This window comes from Tursiops truncatus, chromosome 12, assembly GCF_011762595.2.
Source record: "Tursiops truncatus isolate mTurTru1 chromosome 12, mTurTru1.mat.Y, whole genome shotgun sequence".
NCBI classification, from domain to species: domain Eukaryota; kingdom Metazoa; phylum Chordata; class Mammalia; order Artiodactyla; family Delphinidae; genus Tursiops; species Tursiops truncatus.
The window spans coordinates 46,987,906-47,004,664 of record NC_047045.1 but is presented as its reverse complement, the minus strand read 5'-3'; the positions used below and the strand labels follow the sequence as shown (position 1 = coordinate 47,004,664).

Below are 16,759 nucleotides of genomic sequence, written 5' to 3'. Positions count from 1 at the left end.
TTTCAAATAATTTTTAAAATACCAGTTCTATAAAAAAGCTTTTCTGACTATGGCTTAAAAATCCAGAAGCTGGGGCTTCCCTGGTGGCGCAGTGGTTGAGAGTCCGCCTGCCGATGCAGGGGACACGAATTCGTGCCCCTGTCTGGGAAGATCCCATGTGCCGCGGAGCGGCTGGGCCCGTGAGCCATGGCCACTGAGCCTGCGTGTCCGGAGCCTGTGCTCCGCAACGGGAGAGGCCACAACAGTAAGAGGCCCGCATACCGCAAAAAAAAAAAAAAAAATCCAGAAGCTATAAAAGATCAATAAATCAACTACATTAAAAATCACAGAAAAAGAAATTGTATATGGCAAAAGACATATGCAAAATCAAAAGAAAAATGATAAACTGGGGGAACTATCTGCACTTTATATCCCAGACAAAGAGCCAATCTCCCTAATATGTAAAGGACTCTTACAAGTTGAGAAGAAAAGGTTTTAAAATAAGTCTAAAAGTGGGCAAAAAGTATGAATGGAAATCCACATAAAAGCAAAGCCTTAAAAATGGGCAGAAGACCTAAACAGACATCTCTCCAAAGAAGATACACAGATTGCCAACAAACACAGGAAAGGATGCTCAGCATCACTAATCATTAGAGAAATGCAAATCAAAACTACAATGAGATGTCATCTCACACTGGTCAGAATGGCCATCATCAAAAAATCTAGAAACAATAAATGCTGGAGAGGGTGTGGAGAAAAGGGAACACTCTTGCACTGCTGGTGGGAATGTGAATTGGTACAGCCACTATGGAGAACAGTATGGAGGTTCCTTAAAAAACTGCAAATAGAACTACCACATGACCCAGCAATCCCACTACTGGGCATATACCCTGAGAAAACCATAATTCAAAAAGACACATGCACCAAAATGTTCATTGCAGCTCTATTTACAATAGCCCGGAGATGGAAACAATCTAAGTGTCCATCTTCGGATGAATGGATAAAGAAGATGTGGCACGTATATACAATGGAATATTACTCAGCCATAAAAAGAAATGAAGTTGAGCTATTTGTAATGAGGTGGATGGACCTAGAGTCTGTCATACAGAGTGAAGTAAGTCAGAAAGAGAAAGACAAATACTGTATGCTAACACATATATATGGAATCTAAGAAAAAAAATGTCATGAAGAACCTAGGGGTAAGACAGGAATAAAGACAGACCTACTAGAGAATGGACTTGAGGATATGGGAAGGGGGAAGGGTAAGCTGTGACAAAGCGAGAGAGAGGCATGGACATATATACACTACCAAACGTAAGGTAGATAGCTAGTGGGAAGCAGCCACATAGCACAGGGAGATCAGCTCGTGCTTTATGATCGCCTGGAGGAGTGGGAGGGAGGGAGACGCAAGAGGGAAGAGATATGGGAACATATGTATATATATAACTGATTCATTTTGTTGTAAAGCAGAAAATAACACACCATTGTAAAGCAATTATACTCCAATAAAGATGTTAAAAAAATAAATAAATAAAATAAAAAATAAAAGGAACTTATATTCTCAGAAAAAAAAAGAAAAGCCTTTAAGTCTTCAGCCATACTCAGAATAGAGAAATGAAGAATAAAAACACACAGAGATTCCATTTCTCACCTATCAGATTGGTAAAATGTCTTAATCCTTAGCAATACATTCTGTGGGCAAAGCCATGAAGAAGCAGACAATCTCATACATAGCTTGGTGGGAGCTGAAAATGGCATGGCTCCTGTGGAGAATTTAGCAAAGCCTAACAAAATAATGTGCATTTACCCTTCGACCCAGCAATTTCATTTCTAGGTAAAATCTCTGAAGATGTGATATTTTATATCCACAAACATATCCATATTTTACATCCACAAACATAAAACAGCACATGTGTATTTCTTATGATATTATTTATAATAGCAAAAGACTGTAAACAACCCAGTACAACAGTAAAGAACTACTATGCAGCCTTGAAAAAGAGAGACTGGTCTCTATGAATTACCCATAAAATGATTTCTAGAAAGTATTGTTAAAGGGAAGAAAAACAAGAAGTGGAATAGTGTATGTAGTATCTTAGTTTTTTATGTAAGAGGGAAATAAGAATACATGTACACATTTTGCTTGTTTTTGAAAAAAAAGAAAAAAGATAAACGAGAAGTGAATTAAAATAGTTACTTATAGGGAGTGTTTGGTTCCATATGGTTTTAACTTCTGAATCATGTTAACGTTTTACGTAAAACAAATAAAAACAAAACCAAGCCCTAAAATTGAACACAAGCCAAAACAAACAAATCTAATTAACTAATCAAATGTTTATGTTGGTAATGTAACCATATAAAATAAAGAAAAAGTACTCTGAATAGCTAAGCCTTAGACTCTAAAGACAAAAGGATCTGCAAAGAAATTTCTCGCAGTATATTTATTGTTAATATTACTCTTAGTAATACAATTCGAAACTTTTTAATGAATACTGTAAGGTAAAGAAAATAAGTAAATATATTAATCTTATTAGGAACCAAGATTTTCATTGTAAGAGAAAAAGATACAAATATAAAATAAGAGAAGAAAAAAACTCTCTCTAATGTTAATATGAAGTGGAAATACCAATGTGAATTTATGATTTTAAAAAATATATATCTTCTACCTCTGTATACTGAAAGGACCTAAAAGCAATATTATACACTAGTAGCAATGTGATCCCAATAGCATAAGCTCACTGAACACACAGATCTTTGTTCCAGAATTCCAGTCGCTACTTAAAAGAAGCAAGGCTTCAGTAAACAACAAGGTCCTACTGTTTAGCACAGGGAAGTATAATCAATATCCTGTGATAAACTATAATGGAAAAAATATGGAAAGGAATATATATATGTATAACTGAATCACTTTGCAGGACAGCAGAAATTAACACAACATTGTAAATCAACTATACTTCGATAAAATTAAAAAAAAAAAAGAAGCAAGACTTCTTGGAAAAATGGCTAATTCCACGTCTGGGGCAAGGTAAGCTGGAATGTCTGAACTGGAATGCAATGAAGTGTTCAAAGATTAGTGGAACACCTATCATGATGGTTGCTATCAAAAATCCAGAAAATAACAAGTGTTAACAAGAATGTGGAGAAATTGGAAACTTTGTGCCCTGTTGATGGGAGTGTAAAATGGTACAGTCAATATGGAACACAGTATGGGTGGTTCCCCCCAAAATTAAAACTATACTTGCATATGATCCAGCAATTGCACTTCTGCATATATACTCAAAAGAATTGAAAGCAAGGTCTCAAAGAGATATTTATACACCCATGTTATACTCCCATATTGAATTCACAGTAGTTAAAATGTGGAAGCAATCCAAGTGTCCACTGATGGATGAATGAATAAGCAAAATACAAAATACAAGTACATACAATGGAATATTATTCAGCCTTGAAAGGAAGGAAATTCTGACGCATGCTACAACGTGAATAAGGATATTATGTTAAGTGAAAAAAGCCTGTCACAAAAAGATAACTACTGTATGATTCCACTTACATAAGATATCTAGAGTAGTCAGATTCATAGAAACAGGAAGTAGAATGGTGGTTGTCAGGGGGTGAGGGGAGGAGGGAAATGAGGAGTTGTTTAATGGGTGCAGAGTTTTGGTTTCGCAAGATGAAAAAGTTCTGGAGACTGGCTGCACAACAATGTGAAGATACTTAACAATATTGAATTGTACACGTAAAAATTAATAATTGTACACATAAATTTTATGTTATGTGTATTTTACCACAAGTTTATAAAAAGAGAGGTAATGGAATCATGTCTCACGAATATAGGAACCAGCTTGGAGGGGCTCCCACTAGCGAAATTTGGGGAAATTTGAGCACCAAAAGAGACTAGCAACTATAAATGATCATAACACACTGAATGAATTAAGATCCCTGGGTCCATAGTGATACTTGGAAAAAATAGAAAAGGGAAACTGGAGAGAAAAACCACACTATAATGTTAAATGGAAAAAATAGAAAAAAAATTGACTGATCTCAAATACATAAAAACAAATTATCGCTAGGCATAGGCTCTGGTTGAACAGTTATGGGTGACTTTTTTATTTTTCAGCACGCTAAATTTTCAACTTGAACAGGTATTTCTTTATAATCGGGAAAAAAAAATTTTAACCATGGATACCAATTTGAAAAATGTCATGCTAACGCCTGTTGATAAAAAATAAATAATAATCACAATTGTGAACTGAAAATCTTTCTGCTAGTCAACAACTTTATATTAAGTGCTATTCTCTTTGTGAAGTACAAGAAGTGAGAAAGCTTTTTAGGAAAAAAGTCCCTTGAAATACCATCTGAATGCTATCTTCATACAGTGTGAACATATTAGATGTACATTTCATTCTTTTTAGTATTTAGTGAATTTTTTTGTGGTGGTCCCTGTCAGATGATTGTTATGTCAAAGAGAAAAAAGCAAATGAATTTAAACATATTTTATGACAATATTACCTTTTGTTTGTTATAGTATTATTCTCATATGAATTTCATTCTGAAACGTTAATCTCTTAGGTTATTGGCACTTAGCCTAAATTTTGCCCTTGGTTTTTTCTTTGATACTTACATTTTATATTTATATATATTTACGTTCATGTTTTTTTTTTTGTTTGTTTGTTTTTGTGGTACGCGGGCCTCTCACTGTTGTGGCCTCTCCCGTTGCGGACGCGCAGGCTCAGTGGCCATGGCTCACAGGCCCAGCCACTCTGCAGCATGCAGGATCCTCCCGGACCGGGGCACGAACTCGCGTCCCCTGCATCGGCAGGTGGACTCTCAACCACTGCGCCACCAGGGAAGCCCTACGTTCATGTATTTTATATTTGTATTCCTCTCCTAAACCGTATAATACATATACATACATAAGTACTTGTGCTTTTGAGTATTTTAAAGTCTTATTTGTTTAACGTGCTTTCTTTTTCATTGGAATTAAATTTACCTAACAAAGCAGATTAATTTACCAGGGAAAATCACTTCACACATTTTAACAGTTTGATAAAAGCTTCTGCAAAGGCATTTCTCTCAGTCGGTTTACTGTGAATACCACTAACAATTTTCAAATTGGTATCCACAGTTTAAATTGAATTTGAAGTTAATCCCTAAGACAATGTAATTTTGTGCACACACCAGCTTATACAAGGTACATCTCTAAAAGTTATACAGGAAATCTCTTGTGCATAGCTTTTTTTTTTTTTTTCAAGGAAAAATGGCCTGTTAATAGGTGGTGAGGCAGTAAGCGAGACTCTGTAACTATTGAGAGTACAGGGAGCACAGGGAGCATAGCTGAGGAAAGATACGGCAGAGTAAACCAGAGAGTCAAGTCTACTTATTAAGATTCGAGTTCTAACTTTGGCTATTCTATTCACCAGCATGTGACTTTAGGTAAGTTATTTAGCTCTTTAAAGCTTCTGATTTTCCACTATATAGATGAAAGTGCTCAGTACACAGAAGTTACATAAAAATGTTAGTAACGAAAATGAGCAAGCCAAGCTTTCTTTTAAACAAATACAGTTATTCAGTTCTGGGCTGGGCAGCCAAAAACTGTACCTGGTCTTAGGAGTACCTTTTTTTTTCTTTCATGTTTCTATGGATAACCAAAATGGCACTGTAAGAGAAGTCACTAATTTCCTCCTTCTGTGACCTTTGGGTAGTCATTTATTGCTTTGATATAATTTATCTTTATAAGTCTGATTTATACAAAAAGGTAGCCCTGATTTTAAGACAAACATATGCCTAGAAATGCTATTTCTTCTTTCGGCAGTGTCGCTTTTCAGAGTAAAAAAGGGGCGCACCCCCGTTATGTCTGTATGTGGCACTTGAGTAAGAGAAAATGCTGACTGGCTTCATCAGGTTGTAGAAAGCTATCCTGGATTTGAATTATCCAGATTGTGAATAAAGAAGGGGTGACGTAACTTACATTTGCTCCCCGAGCTGCAGCTTGGTGAAATGAGAAGCAGCAAGAAGCAAGACCCAGGTCTTGGGTAGACTAAATTCTAAGTAGTGGAGTGTATTGTTGATAGCAGAGTAAACCTCAGAGGGCGAGGGTGCAGTGCCTAAAATTCCCAGGCCCTGGGGTTAGACTATTGTATTTAACCCTGACTCCAAAATTTATTGACCATATGACTTCCAGCAAGTTTCTTGATACCTCTTAACCTTAATCTCTAATCTGTAAAATAATAGGTAAAACAGTGTACCTACCTTCACAGGATTGTTGTAAGGGAGTAACGGAATAACATGTATATTCATTCCCTGCTGAGCTTAGTAAGCACTTAGTAAATGTTAGGTATTGTTTCTATCTCGGTTAGCATATTTAGGCAAATGGGGTAGATATTTTAATTCATGTGTGCCTAAAACCATATACCATTATTTTCCTGATGAAATGTAGATTGCAGCATGGTAGACAGAGGAAGGGATTTGTGGAAACAGTTTGTGATAGGATACACAACGGGCGACTAACAGGTTAGGTTAGGTTAGGTTAGGTTAGCAACTAGCACAGATAGGTTGCCTGTGTTTACAGTTTATTTATAGAACACTGAATTTCAAAGTGTAGTTTTGTGTATGAATAAGAAGCATTCAAATAAAAAGAAAGAGTGTAATGTTTAAAGCTCATAAATAAAAGTCTCAAAATTCAAATATAAGGAATAGATTGTATTGTGTTTTAATTCTTTATGGGAGGAAAACCACGGGAAAATTTTTTGGGGTCCTTCCCACTTTCCAATTTAAAGAAAAGTTGGGGAATGGTGGTTTGGGAAGCGGTGGTCCTGATGGGGAATTTAAAAATCACTCTCTAGGGCTTCCCTGGCGGCGCAGTGGTTGAGAGTCCGCCTGCCGATGCAGGGGACACGGGTTCGTGCCCCGGTCTGGGAAGATCCCACATGCCGGGGAGTGGCTAGGCCCGTGAGCCATGGCCGCTGAGCCTGCGCGTCTGGAGCCTGTGCTCTGCAACGGGAGAGGCCACAACAGTGAGAGGCCCGTGTACCGAAAAAAAAAAAAAAAAAATCACTCTCTACAGGAGCATTGCTTTCATAACAGGCCAGGTTCTTTGACAAAGCAGACAGTTGTGTTGTTTCATTTAAGCCTCATAGGAAAAGCCCCCTGGTATCTTCTTTCTTGCCCCATTGTCCTTTCCCAGTAGTTCTCAAACCTGGCTACACATTAAATTCATCTGGGGAGTTTTTAAAAAATACCGATGCCTGGGCCACAACCCTTGGGTGTCTGATTTAATTGGTTTGAAATGAGGTCTAGGCATGAGTAGGCTTTCTAAAAGTTCTCCAGATAATTCCATCGTAAAGTCAGACTTGAAAATTAGGGTTAGCTCAGGCTTGCAATTCCATTATACACTCTGTTGGGTAGAAACTTTGTGCTTTCTGTAGTCACTTATTAAAACACAAATACCCTGGCAGGAGTAAATAATTAAGCTATTTTTCACTCATTAAACTTAGCAGGATTACTTCACCAAATGCTTTCTAAAGGTCACCCGAATAGAAAAGCCCAACGAGTTCACAGTTTTGCCCATGGCTGTCATAGCCTGCTGAGAATCCTTACGTGATACAGTCACTCCCTAACCTGTTTGATGAGTTTTTATTTTATACACGATTTTTTGTTTGGAGGAGGAGCATGCAGTAATAGAAAATAAGGCTTGAACATAGTAGAGAAATTATTTAAATAACAACAAGAATTAGAGTCCTGAAATACTGCCCGCATGTTCTTGTCTTCAGGGCTGTTCTGTCTAGAACACTTTTTCCCCCAGACAGCTTCACAACTAAATCCCTCACCTCCTTCCAGTCTTTGCTCAGAGCTTACCTTTTCAGAAGGGTTACCATGCTTACCTCATTGAAAATTGCAACCATCCACCCTCGTTCACTGTAGTCCTGAACCTGGTAATCCTGCCTGCCCCTTTTTGTTGTTAATTATAACACCTAACACTATCTCAATATTATATACTTTACTTACATATTATGTTGTCACTCTTTCCCTGCTAGAATTTAAGCTGTACAGAACAAGAAGTTTTACCTCTTTTATTACACTGATGTATCCCAAGTGCCTGGTAAAGTACCTGGCACATGGTGAATGCTCAAAACATACTTGTTGAATTAAATTAATTGTATGCACATGCTTAGGCATTAAGAGAAATTGATTACTTTCAAATTATCCTCAATACGTAATTTAAAATACTGATTTCAGTTCAAAAAATCACCTTTCGATGTTTTGCATTGGGACAGTGCAAAAAAAATGAGTATCTGTCCATATCAGATAATTTTTTCCTTTCTCATTGATAAGAAAAATTATCATAATGAACACTGATAATAAGTAAATCAAGTGCCACAGGATTCTACAGAAGCCAGAAGCTGGTACATTAATTATGAGAAATTTGATAACAATAATAGGGCAGGAAGCATTTTTTTCTATAGTGCTGAAAGGAAAAAGAATCCACTAATAGACACATTTAATAAACAACATAATATCTTTTTTAGGAGAATAATAGTATTTATTCTACTGTTTTTTAATTCTACTTTAAAATGTGGAACATGTGATAAAGTTTAAATAAATAGGATCAATTAATGTACAGGTACAGTGGGTTGGGTATAGAAGGAGGGATATTTGGAAGAGAAATTAACTGTCAGAGTATGAGGGTGTGTGTGTGTTTGTGTGAGAGAGAAAGAGAACAGAAGAAACAACCAAAAACAGAAAGTAAGATGGACACAAATTGTCTCACACACTCACAGACAGACACCCAGAGAAATAAGCAGCATCCCTTAAGCCCTTTAAAAATCACAGCACTGAGAAGAACATGAGGCTCCCAATACATAATTCAAAATAAATACAATGTTAGATTACAGAGTTTTGATTTTTTTCACCACAAATACTACTTCAATGCTTTTTAAAAATATAAATGTATTAGTACATTCCCCCCAACCCCGCCCCACCTCATTTTTTCCTGGTGTCCTGCTTTGCTAGTGGTTAAGCACATGCCTAGTCAGCCTGTTGCTAGATCCAGGCCATATACTTAGAAACCAGAACACAGTTTTACAAGTAACATCCCCCTATGATGTTTGTTACCATACGTCCCCAGAGTGACATTGCATATTTTCAAATACAGATGTCCCCTGTTGGTGTCTTGTCCTACAGGCAAGATAAGTTAAGTTAGTGCAGGGGTCAGCTTGAGGGTTGGAGATTCCAAACCCCTGTTTAAATTCCACCCCTGAACCCTTGGATAGCCTTGATCAGATACTTTATGTATGCTTGGATGACTTTTCTTGCTTGTATAATGTACTTAGTTGTCCCAGTTTTTGGAAAACTTTTTTAGTAGTTACTGTAAATGATAACGCTCACTTACCGTAGAGGTATAGACAAGAGCAGGTTCTGCTCCAGGGCCAGGTTGGAGAGCTGGGAACACCTTTGCAGGGCTCCAGCTTCAAACAAGCTGACAATGTTGTTGTCCAGAAACAAATGTTTCAAATCTCGGAGGTCCTGGAAGTCTTGTGCTGTAACTTTCTGAATCAGATTGTTGCTGATATCAAGCTTTTGTAGCCTTGCTGGTAGTCTGAGGGGCAACGTTTGAAGCTGGTTTTGGGACAGCTCAAGGGTAGTTAAATTGGCAAGGAGCTGTGCCCCATCTATGGAAGAGAGTGAGTTTTCTGACAGGTAAAGATGGGAAAGATTCTCCAAATGTTTCATATCTTGAAACCTTACCACTTTGAGCCGGTTTCTCTCCATTTTTAATGAGAGCAAGGATTTGGGCAGGTTAATAGGAATTTTAGTCAGAAAGTTACTACTGAAACTGAGAAACTGCAAAGACTGAAGAGAAGTGAAGAAGCTAGCTGGTATGAGATGTAGCTTATTATTCTCCATGCTCAGATGTTTCAGATGGGGAAGTGCCAGTGGTCCATTCACAGACTCGATATTGTTGCTGTCCAACACCAAGCTTTGCAAACTGACAAGAGAAGAGAGCATGCTGGGAGGGAGAGAAGAGATCAGATTGTTTTTCAGTTCAAGGATTTTTAATTTCTTCAGTCCTTCAAAATCAGATCCATGAAGGACATATATTGAATTATCATTTAGTTTTAACACTTCAAGACTGGCTGGGAGAGCACTGGGGACCTGTCTTAACTTATTTTTCCAGAGCTCCAAGGTCTTCAAAGTACTCAGAGTCTTGAAAGTGTCATTTTCTACCGACTCTGTTCCACTGGCCAGCAGAATAAAATCTTCTAGAGCTGACATTTGGGTGAAGTTAGACAGCTGCAAAAAATTCAGGGATGGGGAATGGGGGAGAAAAGCAGTAAATTAGGATTATTGTAAGAAAAAAAAAGCCATATACGTTACCATTCAATACTAATGATACTTCAGATTTCCCTTCAGGATCTATTTAAATATCTCTTGGAAAAGGATAGAAACTCAGGTTCTGACCATTTTTATTCATTTGTTAACAGTATAACATGTCTAAAATACTTTAAGCACTTTCACACACTATTGGTAGACATAAAGTTGGCCAACTTTTGCTGCGTATTCTTTGACCCAGCAAATTTACTTCTAGGTAGAAGTACTTAAAAATTGCACAATGATTTATGCAATAGGCTGTTCTTGGTTGCATCATCTTGTAATAGCCAAAAAAGAAACAATCTGGAAATATTTCACCAAACTATAGAGTTTCTAACTCTAGGGGATAAAATTATAAGGAATTTTCATTATCTATCTACATTTTGCAATGTTTAGTTTTTTTAAATTATAAATTACCTTTTTAACAATTTAAGCATTAAAAGTAAAAAAATTTTAATGTCCTAGATACTGCTATCAATAGAATGGGCCTATCAGAAAAACATTTTCAACTGTATAATAGTTTGGAAAACTAGCCTCGTTGTTCCTACCAGCCAATTTACGCTTCACTGATGAAAAACGTTCATGAAGAAACAAACAGGATACATGTGTCTCCATCTCTGTAGAGCAAGGAGTCCATTCATGCATATATCCCAGACCTAATGCTATTCCTCTCCTAGATTTTAGAAATTGCCAAATCTGCTGTACTTTCTCCATGGTTTGCAAGTTCAAGCATCCCTATCTCTCCACATATCCTCCAAACTCCTCCTAGGTGGACATCCACCTCTTTTCTAGGATGATGTAATTTGGTATTTGGTTCTCAGAGTAAAATCATGTTTAGGCAAAAAGAGGAATTGTTCCAGATTTTCCTGAGCTTGATAAATCTTCACAAAACTTTCAACCTGCTTTAGAATTCAATTAAGTTGGAATTTTCAGTGCACACTTTTATGTCTTACTATCTACAGTTTCTAAATGTTGGATTTAATTGTGAAGTTGAGCTCTTTTGTAACATCAATACATGATTAATACCTTAAAAGTGGGTTAATTTTGCATCACATATTTGTTACAGGTATTTATATTCTGGGAAGACACGTGATGTGAATTATGGTATATTTTAAAGTATCTCCTAATATGATATTCTAGCTGAAGAATCCCATGTTAAAAACTCCATAAACAGATATTTTTAATTATAATAGTTTTGATAGCTGCCTTGGCTTATATATTGCTACTAACATTTGATATTTTCTTAATGATTAATCAGATGTATTAATTAGTCTTAATCCCAAGATCAATAGCTTTTTTTTTTTGCATTTGTTGAGCATCTACAAGTTCCAAGTACTTTTTTATGTGTTATCATTAATTCTCCTAATAACCCTGAAAGTTTGGTATCGTCAAACTTGAAAGTTTGTTATCGTCAGACTTGAAAGAGTTGAGAATTTCAACAAAGTCCATTGGACTCCAAAGCCCTTTCTTCCTCAACTCATCATTTTCTAATACATTTTCTATTGCCTGTGGTCTATAATTAATGTTTTTCAAAAAAGACTCAAGATCTGGACACAGATCATAGAGTTTTAGAAAAGCAGAAATTTTAGAGATTATCTAGTCCAAAACTTCCATACAAGGAATGATGCCAAAAAAAAATTAAATGACCTGTCCAAGATTCAGTGTTGTTTAATCTGTTCTTCATTCTGAAGTACCTTTTTCTAGGCTTTCTTTCATGTAAAGTCATGATTGACTCTACACATAGCTTTTCACCTTTGGGTCTGTTGATCTCCCACAAAAAAGACCTTGGTGTTGCAAATGCTTCTACTTCTATCTGAGTGACCACAGACCCTAAAAGATTGCTGACTATGTAGCAAGTCTCGGAGATGACATGGATCTGAATGGGCAATTTCTATGGGGACTAGACAAAGAGTGGTGTCAGAGCTTCAATTTGTCTTCATTTCTATTTGTAAAGTATATAGACTAGCTAATAGTAAATATAGGTCATTTTCTTAACTGAATCCAGTGAATAGTTGTTTCCTATTATTAAGCATAGAGAACCTTTGCTCTTTATCAGGTCAGTGCAGATTACTTTTGATTATTATTAGTTAAAATGGCCACCATTTTCTAAGTATTTACTATGTTTATCTTTACAAAGATCTATGTGTAAGCATGATTATTCCCTTTTCAATGAGGTAAACTCAAGAAGGCAAAACAAAATGTCCAAGTATGTCTTTCTAGTAAGTGGAAAAGTTCGGCTTCCAACCCAGGTTTACCTTACCCCAACACATATATTTTTAACCTTAGTGTTTATAACATGCATTTAGCTGAAGAGTATAGAGTTCTGGTGCCACAAACAGTGAGGAAGACCCCCAATGATTTTCAACTTATCAGTTGAGTTTGCAGAGCTGACAAAGGGAAAAAAATTCTGCCAGACCTGTTTTTCCATTTCCATGGCCTAAGCAGGGTTGTGCTCAAGAGATGTGGAAAGAGATGCTTTTGCCCTGCAGCTAACCTTGGGGCTGCTGGCAGTTTTTCAACATTGCTTAAAAAGCAAGGCAAGTATGGCTTGGTGTTAACAATTAGGCTTAGGAAGCTTAGCTAAGTAAAATTCCTGACATCACAGTTGTACAGTTTAGTGAGCCTAATACTTATGTAGATAAAAGTTACTATATAATAAGAAAAGTTTAAAAAGAAAAAAAAAGCAAACCAAGTAAAATGAAATAGAGGGGCAACTTCTGCTGGTTTCCCCATGAAAAGGCTTTGTTTCAGGTTTTAATGCTGGGCAGGCCCTACTTCAAGCATCAGAAGGTTACCTGCCTTTCTTAGTCACCTTATAGGTCCAGTGCACACAGGAAACTCACACACCCTCACAGTGACTGCCTCAGACATGTGTGAACCAAGCCAGCAAGGAGTTTGTAAATTATGTTGGAATTTTTTTTCTGATGATCAAAGCAACACTTGTTCTCTGTAAACAATTTAAAAATCTGAAAAGTATGGAGAGAATATAAAAAGAATCTATAATTCCCCCCCACACTTGTTGATAAACCATATATTTCTTAGCCAAGAGGAATGTGAAGTAGCTTCTTCTCTCCACAAAAGATGTAAAGTGCAATTATTTTAATTGACTGCCACCATAAAGACATTTCTATTTGTCCTCTAAACGTTAGAGCTAAAACTATAAAACTCTTAGAAGAAAATATAGGCATACATTTTCATGACCTTGGATTTGGTAAAAGCTATCTTGGATATGACACCAGGTGTAATCCTCTCCAGCAGCACCCAGCTGTCCAGATATAGGAGAAACAAAGGAAAATGATCACCCTAATGTAAGACTGAGGCTTTGCTGAATAGGTGCTGAGATAATTAATTGTGGGATGCAAAGAGGGAAGGGTTAGGGAAAGAAGATAGATAAGAAATGAACTGATTATCTGAGAGAAAGTGGGTAGATCTAGGACTAGAAGTCTCCATGAAGTGGAAAGATAAGTGTAGAGTATGGCAGCTGAAGGGAAAGGACATGATGACCAGAGAGTGGGTAGGGGAATTCAAGATTTTTGAGTGCAGAAGTTTCAGATACAATGAGGATTATGATATAAGCAAGAGAGTAGACGGCTGTGGTGAAGTGGAAATGTAGATAGATACTTTTTTATGAGTTCAAGGAGTGGGACTAGGATATTGGACACTGAAGGCACACCAAAAGATGCAGGACTTAGGATGGAGAGGAGGAGTAGGAGCCAGTATGGAAGGGACCAGGGGCACAGTATAAGACACACAGAGGAACAGAGTGTTACAGTGTGATGGCATGCACCTCAAAGAAGTAGGGATTTTTACAGATAAATGGATAAATAAAGTACCTCTTGAAGGCAGGAACTATGAATTTTTACTTTTTTTTCCAGCTGTGCTGCATGGCTTGCAGGATCTTAATTCCCTCACCAGGGATTGAACCTGGGCCATGGCAGTGAAAGCCCAGAATCCTAACCACTAGGCCACCAGGGAACTCCTAGAACTGAATTTTTCATCTTTTATCCCCAGTCTCAAACACAGCATTCACAGACCCAAAGACAGTTGAATTATATGAACAAGTAACTGAAACATTTAAAATTGTGGTGTATATACACATATACGTGTGTGTGTGTGTGTATATATATATATATATATGTTGTGCATATATGTGATGTATGTGTATATATATGCACATATATGTGTGTGTATATATATATATAATTTCTATTGCTATTAATCTGAAGATCCATTTTAAGACTTTTTACTTTAAATATAGGCACCCAATCTGTAGTTCAAACCAAATAAACAGAATATACATTGCATTCACCAAATGCAAGTAAACTATGGTCATTTAAAGCCTAAGGATTTTTAAAAGAGAAAAGAGAAGGATTATTGGTCAGAGCTTTCTACTTCCTTCACAAAACAATCCTCTCTTTTGCCAACCTTTCTGCTGTGAACTGCGCTTCCTAGAGATAATTAACTGGGTTAAAGTCAGGGAAGTGGCAGTATTGCTGTTCAGTGAACTTAAACCAATGACGAATGAACTCATCCAATAAGTGAATTTGACGAGAGGCATAATTTCATCTTATTGGCTGCAAAGCAGCAGTGTGGGATCATTACCAGGCTTAGTTGACACTCCCGCTCTCGGTATCTCAAGTCCTCAGGACAAATATTTAAGCATCTTGCCCTTTAACCAGGTGTCTTGATTGAATGCTGAGACCTGACAGGGTCAGACCTGCTCTCTGGCATTAGGCACTACTGGATTAGAAGAGGAAAGTAAACAGATGATGACCAGGCAATTGTGCTTATTGAGCCTCGAAATAAATACTATGCACATATTTTAAACTCCCTGTGTTTATGTGCACCTACATTAAAATTTCTTAACCAAATAAAAAGGGAGGGGGAAGTGTCTCTGTTTGAAGGAAAAATACATTCACCTGCTGACTCTCTGCACCTGGATCACAGACAGGCATTTCCTTATCTTAAGATTTGGATCAATGAGGGAGAAGCAGTGACCAGTAAAGGCAAACTCAGAGTCATAGAATTTTCCATCTAGAAAGTTCCTGGGATCCCCAATCTAATCCAGCCTTCTCACGTCATAAAGGTAACAAATGAGGTCTGCAGATTTTTTTAACTGCTTGTCTAAGGTAGTTCTATCTCTAGTTAATGAGAAAACTAGAATGAGAACTCTAGTCTCTTGATGCCTTTCAAAATACCAAAGGTCAAAAACAAAAGTTTCGGGCTTCCCTAGTGGCGCAGTGGTTAAGAATCCGCCTGTCAATGCAGGGGATATGGGTTTGAACCCTGGTCCTGGAGGATCCCACATGCCATGGAGCAACTAAGCTCGTGTGCCACAACTACTGAATCCCGCATGCCTAGAGCCTGTGCTCGGCAACAAAAGAAGCCACCGCAATGAGAAGCCCACGCACCGCAACAAAGAGCGACCCCGCCTCGCTGCAACTAGAGAAAGCCTGCGCGCAGCAACGAAGACCCAACGCAGCCAAAAATAAATAAGTAAAATATTTTAAAAAGTTTCTTTGTGTTATACAAGTCAGACAAATCTATAGCACTCTTTTCAGTGCCCTCTGAATAGGTAAGCATGAAAAGAGACATCATAATTAAAAGCACGTAGAATGAGAATTGCAGTAATGTGGCAAAACAAAAACACGTATTTCTTCTGTATATGTTTCCACAAAGACACTGATGCCTGGCTGGTTTGTAGAGCTTGTATGAATAATTCTCATATGCTGCATTCACCTTGATAGTCTTATAATGTTCTAAGTATCATCTGCCTTCTATGGCACATACAAAACTACTTTTCCCCTAAAAGGACTTCTTTTTAACATGGGGAGACAAAGGGGCCATATGATCTCAAACTCTTTTTGTTAAGAAAGAGTCATTTCTTTACTTTTACTCTGCAACAACATAATTAGAATTTTCAAAAATAAAAAATTAATTATAGACTCCGATTTTGGGGGGGCTACTTTCCTAAAAAGAAATATCCAGAGGCATATACCCATCTCAGTATACAGAGCAAACAGGTAGCTAGTGCAACTACCCGACTTCATAACCATCACTTTACGTTTTGATTATTTAAATCAAGTTTAACAAACCCACACTTGCCCCTCACCCTATCTCACAAAATAAAATTGCAGTAACTTGAGTGTAGAATGAGTAATTACCTGAAGGTGCTGAATTTTGCTATGACTGACGTAGAGCTTCTTGGTGGTGGAAGGAATACCTGACGGCACCTCCGTTAGCCTGTAGCATTGCACCGACTGCTCTGAATCACAGCTGCATCTTCCAGGACAGTTAGGATCGAAACCATAGCTAAGAGAGAGCAAAACAAAGAAAGCATAAAGCAGACACATCTTCCAAAACAGGGCCTTTCAGGTCTCAGGCGAGTGTTTAGGTGATGTCTCACTCTTTA

The 16,759-nt window shown here is 37.3% G+C and overlaps 1 protein-coding gene and 1 long non-coding RNA gene across 2 annotated transcripts in view; one reads left to right on the top strand and one right to left on the bottom strand.

Moving 5' to 3' along the window:
• Positions 1–6,647, top strand: part of LOC141276018 (uncharacterized) — a 25,309-nt gene extending 18,662 nt beyond the window's left edge. Inside the window, exon 3 of the long non-coding RNA XR_012324803.1 lies at positions 4,707–6,647. This is a non-coding gene — a long non-coding RNA (uncharacterized lncRNA). The remainder of the gene's footprint in view (positions 1–4,706) is intronic.
• LOC101324597 (nephrocan-like) overlaps positions 1–16,759 on the bottom strand; it is a 19,600-nt gene extending 2,841 nt beyond the window's left edge. The window contains exons 1-2 of the mRNA XM_004330696.4: positions 16,512–16,759; positions 9,368–10,269 (exon numbers count right to left, since the gene is read on the bottom strand). Of these exons, the coding sequence (XP_004330744.1) occupies positions 9,368–10,269; positions 16,512–16,700 (1,091 nt within the window). The 5' untranslated portion in view covers positions 16,701–16,759. The remainder of the gene's footprint in view (positions 1–9,367; positions 10,270–16,511) is intronic.